This window comes from Triturus cristatus, chromosome 1_2 (assembly GCF_964204655.1).
Source record: "Triturus cristatus chromosome 1_2, aTriCri1.1, whole genome shotgun sequence".
Lineage (NCBI taxonomy): Eukaryota > Metazoa > Chordata > Amphibia > Caudata > Salamandridae > Triturus > Triturus cristatus.
The window spans coordinates 261,900,554-261,916,677 of record NC_140580.1 but is presented as its reverse complement, the minus strand read 5'-3'; the positions used below and the strand labels follow the sequence as shown (position 1 = coordinate 261,916,677).

The following is a 16,124-nucleotide window of genomic DNA, read 5'->3' as shown; positions in this document are numbered from 1 at the left end:
TCTTCTGGTCCATTCTATTCGGAGGTGGCAAGGTTCGGGTTGCCCCTAAATACTGGATTATGGGGAGTTACAGGTAAGTAAAGGTGCATCAACAGTTTTCAAACAGTGTGGGTGACCATGCAAAAAGAGGGCACTTTCTCCCACAATCCCCCAATAAAAAATGAAGCTTTAAAGGATAACCCCATGGAGACCATAATCCTAAAACCGGTGGGCCTAGGTGGGTAACCTATAATTTACATGCTTCTTAGGAACCTCATTACCGATGCCCACATGGGCTCCTATCATTTATCAGGATAGACACCTAAGTAACAACATTAAAGACTGAGAATGGGAGACCTTACAAACAGATGCAAACAGAAGCTTGCCGTACATTAGGGACTAGAGGTCCACTATCAACTTCTTTATGGTTGGCACTACATACGCTGCACCACATGTACGATGCAACCAGAAAGTTATGTTGGGAGAGATGTGGTGGGACCGGGGATACTTTGCAAATTTGGTGGGTATGCTCCAAATGAAAAATTCTGGTGAGACCTAGCGAAAGCACTCAAAGATACTGTGGTAGCCATGCCCCTGAACCCCATGGTCTTGTTCCGAGTCCATAGGCAAATTTGATTTAAGTGCCCGAAGTATGTGCAGCAGTTAATGTGCTAGGTTTGAAGGAGTCTAAACTAGTGATAGCATTTCAATGCAAGAACTAGCCCCCTCGACCCCTCATCACCTCTGTGGCATCACAGACTTTGGAACATCCTTGCTTTGCAACGCTTGACCAGCTAGCTTAACAGGACACATTCATAGTTAAAGGGCATGTAGAAATCATTGATGGACTACACGTTCTGGGAGAGTTACCAGTCATCCTAGATAGAGAGAGATGGGCTTGTACTCCGGCCCATTGGCATGGGATTCGTCTGAGAAACTGAACCAGAGTTTGGATGCTGCTGTGGGCACAAAAAGAAAAATCTGTTTTGCCCTTTGGAACTGCGAGCTCTCTGTGTGGCGGGGAGGGGTAAACTGTTGAGGGTTGGGTAAGCACTAGAAAATTTAAGTGAATGACGTACTGGGTATGTCTTGTATGAATGGTGCCTACTGCTAATCATGAATACCTTTATTTAAATAAAAATAAGTTTGAGAAAAAAGAAATAATGACTGTGAGAATAACTAAAAGAAAAGGTTTTCTTAGACAATAGCATTAAAACATTAAAAACAGACAGCAGCATGTGAAATGGTGTACCATTAAGTAGCATTCTTTGTTCACTATAAAATGTATGATACACAAAACAATTAACGCGCTACTAAATTTACCTTTTTTGTACGCCACACTTAAAATCTCTTCAACTTGTTCAGCGAAGCCCATGTCCAACATCTGATCAACTTCATCAAGAACAACATGCTTTAGTTGAGAAAGATTAAGGTTGTGGTTCTGTAACTGGTCTTTGATGCGGCCCGGTGTACCAACCAATATGTCAATGCCATTTCGAATGCTATCAACTGGGATAAACACAGAAAAAATATTGAAAGCCAAATACGAATTTTTTTTTGATTTTTCCTTAATTTCATTTTGCAGTTCTCATTACGAAGGAGAAAGATGAGCTCAGGGAGAGGTAAAAGGGGGAAGCTGCAAGGAGGGGGCAAAAGTAGGCCCGCACAAAATATAGATGATGCCAGAGTAATTAGGGTAATATTGGGAATTTTGTGTTATTACAGGACGTTTGCGGCAAAATTTTACTGCGAGCGCCCAGGAATAACACATATGGCCACGACAGTGACTGTTGCTCATGCAACTTGCGATTTTCATGCTATTTTTTTTTTTACAGCAAAATGAGTCAAAAATGGATGCGGGAACACATTTTGCACTGAAGGATTTGCATAATTACACCTAAATTATCCGAAATGTGTCATAATTACACAAAATATGCTTATTTTGCAGGCCCCCAAGAACAAGGGTGGGTGGGTGGGTACACACACACACACACACACACACACACACACACACACACACACACACACACAGCAAGTTAAAGAAATAATTATAAAAATGGGGTCTGAGAGCAAGCAGACAGCAATACCCTACAATAAAGAAAAGGTAGGTGATATACTGCTTTCAAGTGATGTCTAAGTATTGGAGCCAGTGTAATCTTGTTCTCCGTACCACCTCAGACTTGAGGCAGAAAAGTTCCATATTTCTAAATGTGCCATTTAATAATAATCTTTATTCGGCTGTAATCACAGCCATAAAAGAAACAGGAATAAAAAACAGTAGCAAATTATTTTAAAACAACATGTCACGATATGTGCAAAATCGCGAAAGTCCTTATATCCATCAGTCACGTCTATAACTTCTTGATCTTGAGACGGCTATTAGAAAGTTTGTTACAGAAAAAAAGTGACATTTTCAAAACAGTAATCTTAAATCCAACTTCACAACCAGTTTGGATTTTAAATTACCATGAACTGGAGTACTTGATCCATGATTTCAGCTCCGTCCATCATCTCCTTGTGTTTACTTTGTTCGCTCTACGTTGGCAGGGTATGCCCAGATGTGGGTCCCTTGCTCACTTTGCCACTGGTTTCAAGCTAGCCTGGCTGATGAAGGGAGTCACCCCGAAACCGGTCCCAGGATGCTTGTTTCCAGTTCAGGGAAGACCAGGCTTGGCAGTTCGAGCTGGACTGTTCCCATGAGGCACAGGGTCAAGACTGATTTGCATATAGCTGGGTCTGAACTGAGGTGACGAAGTGAGCTAAAGAACAATGATGGATTCAACCCAGATCTGTGACTGGGGATGAGTGTCGGAAAAGTTTCAGCGCTCCGTCCGTAATCCCCTTGTGTTTGCTTTAGCTATTACCAACCTGAAGTTATAAAGTGTTCTAATGTAAACCAGTGCTTTTCTATAGGAGGCCAGGCCTGCCACAGTGAAATACCATTTAGATTTTTCACTGTCGGGACATGTAAAATGCACAAAAAATACACTTCATACTTTTTAAATGCCATGCAACCTGCCAAATGGGCAGGTACTGCCTACCTTAAGAGTGACTTACAATTATTGAAAAGAAAAGCTTAGGCCTGTCAAAGGGTTTATTTTTGCCCCGGTCGAATTTGCAATTTAAAAGCTGCACAGCTAGGATGCAGTGGCAGGCCTAGAATCATGTTTTCACTTTTAGTGGTGGCACAATAAGAACTGCAGTCCACAGGTGCCATTTACCATACAGTTCCTGTGAACACAGTACCATATGTCATGAACCAACTGGTAAATTAGCTATGCCAATCAGGTATTAGCCAACTGCACCTATACTTTAGGGTCAGAGCACATAACTGGATGCCAGCGCTCCCTTGTTCAGAATCAGTACACCAGCACAATCTAACAAAAAGGGAACTGATCCTGCAACAAGGGACAACGGGACTTCAGCAGGGCTTTGGTGGCATCACATCTCTCAGGCCCCTGGCCTCAATTCAAAGGTGCAGCAGGGTTATAGGTAACGGCTCTCCTCTTGCCTTCCCGGCCTTGTGGCAGGCCATGCCCCCAGAGTTCCATTCGGGGGAATTACCAAACAGGAAAGAGAACCCCCCATAAACAGCGCTTATCTGCAGCTCCTCAACTCGTTCTATAATTGTACTGTTCAGACTGAGAACCTACAGGACCATGTGGCAATCTACTGCTTTAACACAAAAAAAGGTGTTAGGCTATAATAAACCAAGTTTTTTGTTTGGGTTTCTTTGGAAGATGGGTTTTGCACCCTCACCTTGCTTGTGCGGTGGCTGTTCTGGTAAAGGAGGCGTGATCTGATATATACTGGAACCCCACGTCTCGGAGGTACGGTCAGCCCTCCCAGCTGAGCAGCTAGGAGCTGGATTAGGCAGGATCCCTTGCCCTGTGGGTTCCACTGGTGGGAAAGTTGAAGGCAGAATGCCTATGCGCTGCCGACGCCCTAATGTTCCTTGCCAACCATAGTTTATAATTTCCACATCAATCTTTAACATCCAGGTTTTTGAATGATACACCAAGATTATTATAGATTATGCCAAGACCAAATCGCTCCCATTACGGTACTGAAGTATCAACGAGTAAACATTCTATAGATAACCCATAACGATTATCAGTCTCTTATTTCATGATGGCTGACCCCAATGATGGCTGACCCCACATTGCAGACAATACTCTGGAACTAATCTACATTTCCTAGATGGAGCACATGGCGTCACATCATTGCCATGTGCAATTGATAGTGTAATTGGGTCAGCAAATACGGCAAAGAGAGGGGTGAAAAAGTTATACAAGTGAATGTGATGGAAATAGTATGCATCCTAAGGAGTTGCTCTATAATCCAGCGTCTGACTCATTCAGCTCCCGATACTTTATTGATCAAACTCTCATATGTCTTAGTTGTTTGCCTAGGGATCAATATTGAACCAGTTTACCTCGGCTACAAATTTGAGCACAGCTCACAGATCGGAGCAGTACAATAAGAACACCAACCAATTTACAAAGCAAAACACTTTTAACACGGGCTATTTAATAAACATTTTTATACTAAAGCACAAACTAAACAGGGGTGTGCCAGCCATCCCCTTGTACATCGCCATCTTACAGCAAAATGTAATTTTGCTTTGTGCTGTGTTTTATTTACCAATTGGGTGGGGAACTAATATCATGTAGCAGTAATCAACGTTTATTCATATCATTCTTGGTATAATTAAATGAGAAGTAATGGAAACAGCCTAACGGAAAACAGTACTTACATTGTGCACGATATGCTGTGCCACCATAGAAACAATCAACTGTGAGTTTTTTAGTAATGTCTTTAAAGTCTCTGGACACCTGAATGGCTAGCTCCCTTGTTGGAGTAAGAACAAGCACCTGCAATAAAACAAAGCAGTGTTAAAATTTAGATGGTCTGGCACTTAAATTAACCAATAATCCCAGGTGGATTCGAAATTGTCAATGAATGCATAATTGCAGAAAGAAAAACTTATCTTTAAATGCTTTCCTTAAATCAGTAACCATTTAATCAAAATAAAAGCAACAAGTAACCTTCCTTTGATAGTTGACAAATGTGTATACTGTACATTATCTTAGCATGTTCTGGTTAAGCGAAGGCTCAATCAACGTTAAATGGAGACAAGGATGTGGAAAAACAGCCTGGCAGAGGATAGAAAGTCCGCATCCAGAAAGCAAAACCGTGAAGGAGAACAAGTCTGGAACACAAGATAAAGAGAGATCACCACAAGATGTCACCACAAGATGTCACCAGAAAGACGTTGCAACCCATAAATGTACAGAGCCAATAGATCTGAAGTAAAAGGCCGCAGGAGTGGCAAAGACCACAAGGCAATGGAGAAGGGGAGAGGGATGGTGGGAAAAAGCGTGAATAGATTTCACACCGTACAATCCAGGCCGAGGGCTGGAAAGAACACAGGAGCCATCAACATACCACCTAACCTTGAGAATGTGCTGAATGGAGCAGAGAAACAGAACGAAGCAGTCTGTGTTGGAGTGAGAGAATATCACTTTGCAAAAGGCAAGCCACCTAAAGGGAGGTGAGTATAGAAAGCCCTCGCAGAACGGGGAGGACGGGCGGGCATTAAGGAATCTGCGGCTAGACCATGTCTCTACCAGATACATCATTACCGAAGGTAAGTAACTCGTACATCTAATAGAGACGTCTAGCCGCAGATTCCTTGACTTAGAATAGATACCAAAGCCGTACTCATGGAGGAGGTGGGTCTGCGACTGAACCCCACCAAGTTCCTGAGAGAACTTACTCATCCACAAGGTGAGTTAAACAGCACGGTCAACCTTTGGGACGAACCATAGTGAGAACAGTAATGTAGCGCAGGTAACCACCAGACCATAAAGCTCTAAAGAGAGCGAAAAACACTGGGAGGCAAAGGCACCAGAAGCAGTTAAGAACAGCACTAAAAAACCCCGTTGTATATTCCTGGGTTGAAGGAAGGATAGCACAGAGCCAGGATGACCGTGGCAAAGTGAGATGGATGTAACTTTGAAAAAGGGTTTGAGGGATCCACAGGACCAGAGGTGGCGACAGAAAGCAAAAGCAATTACCAGTCGACCAAGCAGAACAGTGGAAAAAAAGGGCACTGTAGAGCCTGCACCTGCAAAGACACTTGGGGCAACAGTGGCAAGAGGCTGACCCTTATCCGACAGTGCAAGCATGGAAGAAAACATATACTAGATATGCTGGAGGAAAAAGGGAGGTCATGACTTCGCAAGAAGTGGGGCTGACCCAAGGGTTTGAGAGAGAGCTGCCGAAGCAATGTGTCACCTGCAGCAAAACCTTGTGACAGGAACCGGTATGACAGACATCGCACACCGGTCGACTGTGTAACAACTGCAAAAAGGAGCCCTGTTGAAACCTGCACCAAGTGACAGCAGTGGCAGGATGTCAATCTGCAGCCATAAGGTGCTGGTAGTACGAAGGCCCAGACACGCCAGGACTTTGTGTTGTGTCACAACTCGTAAAAAGGGGAGATGACAAGCAGTCAAGCTTTAACGGACAAGAGCAAAGCCCGGAAGGCACCTAAGCCTACCAGAAGCTAGCTAAGCATACCGTGTGGATACTGGAACCACACGAAGTAAGCAAGGACCTCCTGAAGCGCAGGGTGAGCAGACCAGAAGCGCACAATAGCAAGAAAGCAACGGCCCCAAAAAGGGGCACCAAACAAGCTGGGCACTACATAAGAGCTGGCGGAACAAGCAAACCGGGCCAAGAACCACAGAAACACCACAGGCAAAAAAGAGCCTGCATGGATCCTCCTGGTAAGAACACAGAGCAGATATAGAGTAGGAGGAAAAACGTTAAAACCATGAAAACGTGTCCCCACAAGAGTCTAGAGTATGCTGAAATTACTCGCAGTCATGAGGAAACTGAGTAGGACAATGTCCAAAGCAGTAAGAAACCCATGCCCCTTGCCCGAGAGGAACAACAGTCCCCTGCAAGACAGAATAGAGGGTGTAAAAAGTGAGAGCAATGTAAAGGTCCTGGACTCCAAGAAGCGAGTATTTCAAGGAGAACATGCCGCTTTGAGAGTGCACAGCATGAACCCAAGCAAAAGCATGGAAACCCCTGTACGGAAACAGCAGGGAGTATGGAAACCGCTGCAGAATAAGTGGCCAGAAGGAGGCCATGACCACGCACAGCAGAGAACATCTGCTAATTCACTACCTTGGAGGACAAACCCAGAAGGAGCTGGCCGTCCAAGTTACACCAGCCACAGACACTGCTCCCGGTCGGTGACTGCTTGTTTTTGTTCTAACAGCACCCCCCATCTCCTATATCCAAGCCAAACGCGCTATGTGCGAATTCGTTGCAAGGGACCCGTAAATTTTAAACATATTGTTATAGTATTGTATTGTTTTTAAGATTTGTGTAGTTTACTGTGCCTGAACATTTTAAAACTTTTGTGTCAGAAACCTATTACCTGCTGCTTCTGCTCTTTTGCATACTTGCTTCCACTTGTATCGGCCGGTCCCCGTTCCGCCACGGCTTGTGCGATTGATGCGGAGGGACGTGAGGCCATCTTCGTTACGCTTAGGGCTGATGAGTTACTTCCGGTCCAATTAGGTTAGCGTTTCAGTCCTTCATTCCAGCAGCACGCCCCGCCCAGTTTTGCCTACTTTACGTGGCCTAGGGCGCGGAAGCGCGCAGCGGCGCGCCAAAGCCAAGCCCGTCTGCACCCGTCCGCGCCTGAACGCCGCCAGACGCCCAGACTTCTTGGAGGAAATAGTGAGTAAAGACCGCTATTATGTTGTGCTATTCAAGTCTGGAGCTCCATCTCTTAAATCCTAGTAGACACTCTCTGCCTAGTACTCATCGACTTCCTTTAGTGGCCCATGAGCAGCTCCACCCTGTTATTAACAGGAGAGGCGGCCTGTATCTGTCCCTTGGTGCCAGACTTTCTTTCCTCGAAGGCCACCAAAACTGCCCTGAACCCTCTGTCGGCCCTATATTTAAACGCTAGGTCCATACCTAAGCACGCGCTTGAGCTCTGGAGCCTTCTAGATGAAGAGAAACCCGGAATTTGCTTAATCACTGAGACTTGGCTCCATGATCTGTCATCAGCATGCGTAGCCTTGGCGTTTCCTCAATAATATCGTCTGCTACGGCTTGACAGAGAGTCGGGAAGAGGCGGTGGTATTGCAGTAGCAGCGGCAGCCCCGGTCACAATTAGAGTATTAGACTCACTTTCCTCTATACAATTGGAGATCTTAATTTTTGCTTTAGACATGCCTGGCCCAGTATCATGGAATGGGGCTTTGATATATAGACCTCCAGGCTCGAAGGTACATTTTGTCAATCAATTGCTAGAATTTATTGCACCTCATGTACTAGCGACAGATAACTTCATCCTACTTGGTGATTTTAACTATCATGCTGAACTGCCGCTTGACCCCGATACAGTTCATCTTACTGGGGCTATGTTAACATTGGGTTTGACACAGAAGGTGATGGGACCAACTCACTCTGCGGGTCACACCTTAGACTTAATATTTACAAATTCCATTAAATTAAATATTAATCCTCCTCGCCCGACAATATGGACTGATCATTCCATCCTTAAATTTAGTATGCCCTCAACCATGCACACCAACGACAGCTTAAAGAAAAACACCTGGATACGGCCTTGGCGCAAACTTTCAACCGATACTTTATCGCATTTTGGGCCTTTTTTACAAGGAGTGAAGGTGGATGCGGTTGATACCGTTGTTAGTAATTTAGAATCCTCCATCTCAAAGACCCTTGATAAAGTTCTCACTCTCACAAGGGTCCAAGTAAAAAGTAAGGCTTCACCATGGTTTACCGTGGCATTAAAAGTCGACAAACAAAAATGTCGGGCCGCTGAACGTCAGTGGAGAAAATCTAAGCCTGACGAGCATCGCAGGAATGATATAAATTATCATTCAATCTATATGAATAAGATTAAATCTGCAAAAAGGATCTATCTTACTCAGCGTATTAATAATGCAGCTCACTCAAGTAAAGAGCTGTATAAAATACTGAAGGAATTCACTGCTCCCCAGGTCGAGCAATCTTCCTTTGTACCTACTCAAGATTGGGTCGACTCCATTGCTCTGTTTTTTGATAACAATATCAAAACAATTTATGCCTCATTTTCCTCACGGGCAGCCGACTCTGGCTGCCATAACATCAATGTGAGTCAACCCAGCCCCTGCCTACAATTAAATGACACCCCTTTATTAACTGAGTTTGAGCCCATAACAAGCATTGAAGTCAGCGAAAGTTTAGGAAGGATTAAGTCTGGCTCCCCTGCCGATCCATTTCCTCCCCGCTCCTGTGCCAAAATGTTACCACTATTTGTGGATATTTTAACCTTTGTTTTTAATTTGTCTTTTAATCAAGCCACGTTCCCGCAAAGGTGGAAACTGGCACAGGTTAAGCCCATTCTCAAAAAAGCCTCAGCCGACCCTGGCGTGCCGGCCAACTATCGCCCTATCTCCTTGCTCCCCTACTTTAGGAAGGTATTGGAGTTCTTAGTCAATAAACGTCTTACGATCCATCTCGAAACTCATAGGCTCCTCGATCCCTCCCAGTCCGGCTTCAGTGCGGCTCATAGCACGGAGACCGCAATTATTGAAGTAGTTGACAATATTAGACTGGCCTTGGATCGTCGAGAATCTGCAATTTTGGTCCTTCTGGACCTATCGGCAGCATTTGAAACCATCTCCCACAGCATTCTTAAACATCGTCTGTGGGAGATTGGTGTCAGAGGGAGGGCCCTGGACTGGTTTGCGAGTTACCTGGCAGATCGTTACACCATGGTTTCTGTGGACGGGATTGCCTCCTGTTAATACCCAGTAACAGTCGGGGTCCCGCAGGGCTCAATCCTCAGCCCAATGCTGTTTAATGTTTATCTAGCTCCGCTGGCCGATATCATCAGGTCTTATGGCTTTGACACACTATCATATGCCGATGATACCCAGTTGTTAGTGACTTGTGATCCTGACCAGTCTGATGTTCAAACTCGTTTCAAGAGCTGTTTGATTAAGATCAATGATTGGATGCACTTAAACAGGCTTCAGCTGAACGGTGGGAAGACCGAGGTCATCCTATTCGGGAAGGCCGAACAGCTCTGGACCTGTGATTGGTGGCCTTCAGAGCTGGGTACCTGTCCTTTGCCCAAGCTTGCAGTCCGTAACCTGGGCATTACAATTGATAACTCTCTATCCCTGAAGACCCACATAAATCAAGTGTTGGGGACCTGCTTCGGTATTATGCGTTTGCTTCGTAAGATCTTTAAATGGCTACCCATAGAAGCTAGGAAACCTTTGGTCCAGGGTCTTATCATTAGTCGATTGGACTATGGTAATGCCTTGTTTACTGCACTCAACCAGGACCTACTCTAAACTTCAAATTCTTCAGAATACGGCCGCTAGGCTTGTCTTGAATCTCCCCCGCGCACTCCTTCTCCCACTCTAAACACCCTACATTGGCTGTCTATTCGCCAAAGAGGGCGCTTTAAAATCCTTTGTCTTACACATAAGATAATGCAAGGCACAGGCCCATTATATCTGGTGAAAAAACTCCAAAGGTATGCCCCAGGACGTTCTCTGCAGTCCAGTTCTAGACCTCTCCTTGTCCAACCTCGTGTTCGGACTGTCCGTAATGGAGGTCGTTCCTTTTCATACCTGGCTCCTTTGCTATGAAACAGACTTCCATTGGATTTACTTTCCATAACGGACCATCTACTCTTTCGCAGAAAGTTGAAGACCTGGCTTTTTTCTCAAAAAGCGTAGGCATTTGAACATCATGTCACCGCCTGGTCTCTTTGTCTTGGTTGCTAGCGCCTTGCGACCCCTGGTGATTTGTGCGCTATACAAAAGACATTGACATTGACACCAATAGGCAAGCCGCACACCGGCAAAAAGGGTGTCAGCTGTGGAAAAACCTGCGACAACAAGGTGTCCTGCCAAGCGTGTGAGATAGACACCGCACGTTATGGAAATTATGTCAGGTTCCGATGCACCACAGACTGACCAACAATGCTGTCCAAGGATCACAGTAGGAATAAAGAAGTGGCACCCAACAGGATGTCCACGGGGAGGCTTCCTAGGAGCGTACCAAGGCAAAGACAGAACCTAATGCCAGCAAATACCCCACACAGGGTAGGCTAATCCCTGGTAGGGGTGTCCTCTTGGGCTAAGCACACAGTCAGAGGACTGCAAAACAAGAGAAGCAGCCGAACAGCTGTACTGAACGAACATTGAAATGGCTAATCAGCCAGGAACAGTGACCGGCACTAAAACTAACCAGTACATTAGGTTGGGTGCCGTAAAAGGACACCAAGGTTTACTGCAGCCCGGAAAAGAGATGGGAGACCGCCGAATCCCCATGGCGGTTTAAAAGATCCACCCCATTGAACGACAGATCTCTGAGGGCATCCCGAAAATGATCAGGGTAGCGACTGTAGCGAGCAAGGACCTGTCCCATAGAGTCAGTTGCATCAAGGGAAGACCGAAGGGAGAATTGTGCCATGCTCCGGCCATGCAGCAGAAGACAAAGCAATTCTGCCCGTGGCCCTTCTGAGACAGAAGGGAGAAGGTTTGCAACCGAGTCCCAAAGAGCGGAGGCTGCGTGGGCAAACACACAGACTGTAGCCATAGCCTGGACGCTTGCACTGGCAGAGGCGAAAAGCCAGCTACCACAATCATCCAGCCACCTAGACTACCTGGTGGGAGGTAACATTGGCAAAGAGGGTGAAGAATGTAAATCAAAAGTCGCCTGAACAACTAGGCCCTGAGCCAGTGGGTGAAGAGACCCGGAGTAGGGCGGTGCTTACGAGCAATAGCCCGATCAACTGGGTCACCAAAAGAGGGTCTTGACCATGTGCAACGCAGGATGTCAAGTAGAGAGTCCCCAAAGGGCAGCAAAGGTTCTACTTCAATAGGCTCCAAATGGAGCAGATCCAATAAAAGATCAGAAAGTAGAGGCACCACAGGTGGCTGACAGTAGAGTACAGCAGCCGCCCCCTGAATAGCGCGTGCAAAGGCAGCACTAGATTCAGTTGCCATCCGTGTAGGGGAATACAAACAGTCAGTAGGAGACAGTTGAAGGCGGATCCTGCCACTAGACATTAGGTGTGGAGGAGCCGGAGACTGACCTGGAAGCCAGGAAACACAGGGCACTTGCACCCTGGCTCCTTGATCTGGGGAGTCCAGGGAAGCATCAGGTTCCAAATGAGGAGGTGTAAATGGTAATACCGGCATCGACGGATGCCGCTTTGGAGACCTATCGCCGCCCGAGGATAAGGGGGAGCAACCATCAAGGGAAGCGGAATAGACATCGGTACAGACGTCGATCGACGCCGCTGCCGCATTAGAGTTGCCTGGATGTCGACACCTCCACAGAGGACGCGACCGGGACGCTGACCGACGTCGATCCTACTGCAACGTGCCTGGAGGAAGCACGAGGTGCCGGGGTTGGTGTAGTACCCCGCGTCATCACCGGCACCGCCTCTGACGTCGGGGCAGGAAGCAGCACAGGGCTATGCACTGACAGGCAGGGAGGAAGGGCTGTGCTCGGGGTCATGGCCCCGGTGGCGTTGCGTCGGCTCTGGAATTGGAGTCGACACACACGAAGACCCGGCATGAGTGCCTGCTACCTCTGTGGGACCCAAAGGCACACCAGGGAGCGGAGGCGACTCAAAACAAGCCTGTAGTGCCTGAGAATCAGCCTCCATTTGGGCACGCTTTGCCCCAACACCCAGAAAGGGTGGATACTGAGGACGAGGCTGCTGTGCGCCCTTACCCGGCACAGTGGGAGAGGAATGGGCGGCAGCGGCACAGACATCGGAGGAGGATCTCCATAAGCGACGCCTGTGCTTACGCTTACATGTTGTCGCATGGAGGTCGCAGGAGCGACCTCGGCAACGAGCCCGATCCCGAGAGGAAGAGTGGCGACGGGAGGGAGCCGGACCGGACATCCGTGCGGCCAGCAATTTAATGCGACGCTCCCTCAAGGACTTCGCTTCATCCTCTGACAGGCGTCACGGTCCTTGGAGTTGTGGTGCATGCTGAGGCACCACATACAGATGGGGTGCGGGTCAGTGCCAGACATCTGACGAGCACAGGCTTCAAAAGCCTCAAATCCGGAAGGCATTGCACACTGTTCCCACAACACCGGAGGGTGTCAAGGCGGCCCAAAACCCGGGACAAGGAACTGCTGTTTTCCAGGAACGGCGCTCCGACGCAGGAAAGAAGAAAACGGGCATCAGCGTGCCGGGTGGGGCATATATGGCTCCGCTGACATGTCTGCGGACGATGTCAGGGGGGAGCTGGACGGCGCCGCCCCCGGCGTACAGAGGTGCTGCTGCAGAAACACTTCCGGATTCAGTCTGATGCCTGGGCAGGGGTGTGGAATTGAATAAAATAACTACTTGTCCATGGGGCAGGTTTCTTCATATATATACTTGTCCTGTAACAAAATCCACTTGCCCCTTTGGTGCCATGAGTGCAGCAACATATTATGGTAGCCATCTCATTATATAAGAGCACTGATATAGCCTCTCCGATTATACCAGGGCTCATTCCATAGTAGTTTGAATACTTGCAATCCCCTTATGTTGCCACCTTTCTGCTGATCTACATACTGGGGCTGAAGGTAGTGGTAAGTAATAGTTCCAGGGTTAGAATGAGTCTGTGCAAACCTAATTTGCATGTTTTAAGGGTTTTCAACAACTTCTCTAATCTTTTCCCATACTGAGAAATGTTGGAAATTTACCCCCGACAGTGGCGGATGTAAATCTTTTTCCAGAGTGGGGAAAAAAAAAGTGGTTGACGGGAAAGTGAACTTGCAAATACTCAGTTTCACATGAGCAAATCTACACATACATATTTGCTCATGCTAAAATGCAGTTCACAAATATTTTCTAGGGATACCATTTCTTGTCCTACTTCTGTAAATTCTTGAGAATTCACCAAAGCGGTATAGCTGCACTTAATGCAAGGACATAGACCAAGGTTGCACATTTGAGACTTTCTTTAATAATTGGGCCCCTAATTTGGTCTGGCGTTGACCATGACCTTTTGCGTTTATTAAAATTCTGTCTCTCTGCATAGTCTGGCTTCACCGTGAGTGACAGTATTCTGCTCTTCCACAAGGAGCATATCGGTACACAAAGTAATTTTGTTCAGTGCCAGTAACTACTGTGGCAGCGTATGCTTTCTGAGACCAAAAACAATTTTTGCTTTTGCCAATGTTCGTTATAACGGTGAGGGCCCTGCAGCTCCCACACCAGTAAGGTTTTAGAAAAACCATGCCAAAACAATTCACACATTGACAAAACTAAAAAGCTGACCACCAATTTCAGACCCACTGGCTTTGCCAATGCTTGTTTATATTTGTTTCCCAAAATCTTATTGAAACTGGTTACACTGATTTTCCATTATGAATTTTTTTTTTTTTTTTTTTTTTAATTCTAGCATGGATCAACACGTTACTAAATGAGGCTGCAAAGAAATGGTAACTGAAATTTTACAGTAGTTTAGCAAACTTTTTTTTCCTGCTTTCATCTTTTATGAACATTTTATTTTGAAACCAAAGAATCATCATTCTTGCTTTCAAGCTTCTGCAAATATTTGCATCAAATCAGAGAGCATTCTGGGAGCATTATACACAGCCTCATATTGCTAAACTTCGAACACGTGTGTACACATTTTTATACTGGAACCACCGTCAGTAGTGCAGTCAGAGCTTACAACATTTACTTGGAGCACTCACCCTAATAATAAAGGATTTCAGTTAATGAACCATAAATACAAGTTTGAACAGCATTAACATATGGACAAAAATATTGCCTTACTGCAGACAGTGCACTTCCCTGATCCATAATGTGGTACTTCAAATTGGCAGCTAAAGGGTTTGTGCTGCAGGGGGTTGGGCCTACTTGTCAAAAGGACAAAATACACATGAAAACTTGTTGGCCTTGACCCCAAACAATATGTCCTGGAAGTCGGGCTATAGGAATTCCACATCCCTGGCCTGGGGATATTCTAAGTTAAGGAATCTGCGACTAGACGTCTCTATCAGATTATTTTTCTAACCCAGAAAGCCTTGCATATGTCATACTTCAGATGGCAAGTGTAGCAAATTATGTTTTTGACCCATACTGACATCTGCTGGGTATTCTATGTAAGATAATATGCTGGGATCCGCACATGTGTCATTACTCTGGATTCCTGTGGGCGTCTAGTTGGCAAATATTTTGAGGGTTGGTAAATTTTCCTGGGTGCTGGAAGAATTCATGCCCAGATATTTAAGTTATCCCCTAGGGAAACTGGAAACTAATTTGGCGATTTAGGCATAGCTTTGGCATTTGCAGTGCATTCTAGGCAAGACCATTCCCCTTGGAAATCCGGAAGAAAATGGGTGTTTTAGGCCTGGTTTCGATGTTTACAGAGGTATCTGGATACAAAAACAAATGCAGAGATGAAAGGAAGCTACACTACCTCCTCCTGTGAGTGCCAAGGGGAAAACCTGCATTGGGTGCATGAAAGGGACCTCTAAGTAGAAGAATGGTGGAAGAAATAGAGGTCAATGTCCTCCCCTCTCTAAGACGTTAATAAAACTGGAAAAAAACATTAACCTTACTACTTTTTTCAATACAGTGCCCTGTCAGATTAGTAACATTGCATAGAAGAGGAAGATTAATGACATTCCCCTCTCAGAATAATGTTATACATTTTAATACGTAACAGCTAAGGAGCCAGGTGGCGACTTGCAGGGTTCCAAATAATCTCAGGTATATTTCAGAACGATATTATCACAAACTATTTGATAGTTGTTAACAGGATTTTCAGCTGGAGGAGTCTGAAACACTGCACTATGAGAAACTATCTCATCTGGGGGAACAATTAATGACTGATTCTCACAGTAAGTGTCATTTTGTTGGAATCAGAAAAGAGGGACTCTTGGTCTTACGTGGCGAAATAAAAGAAATCTAGAGCAAGAAATTACACCAGACGTCTTGAATAAATTACTGGGGGTTATATCTTTTTTTATTCTATTTAGGAAGTTTTAAATAGCGCGAACAAGATCCCGAAGGATAGAGCGCTTTACAAAAGGATGGAGGCAGGTAATAAATGTAATATCGG

General features: G+C 45.7%; 1 protein-coding gene across 2 annotated transcripts in view; it reads right to left on the bottom strand.

The window, feature by feature from the left end:
- Positions 1-16,124, bottom strand: part of LOC146867129 (nucleolar RNA helicase 2-like) — a 796,160-nt gene that overhangs the window by 540,987 nt on the left and 239,049 nt on the right. For both annotated transcript variants that reach the window (XM_085603581.1, XM_085603582.1), the window contains 2 exons: positions 4,736-4,853; positions 1,303-1,488 (listed from right to left, as the gene is read on the bottom strand). In XM_085603581.1, coding sequence (XP_085459707.1) covers positions 1,303-1,488; positions 4,736-4,853 — 304 coding nt within the window. The remainder of the gene's footprint in view (positions 1-1,302; positions 1,489-4,735; positions 4,854-16,124) is intronic.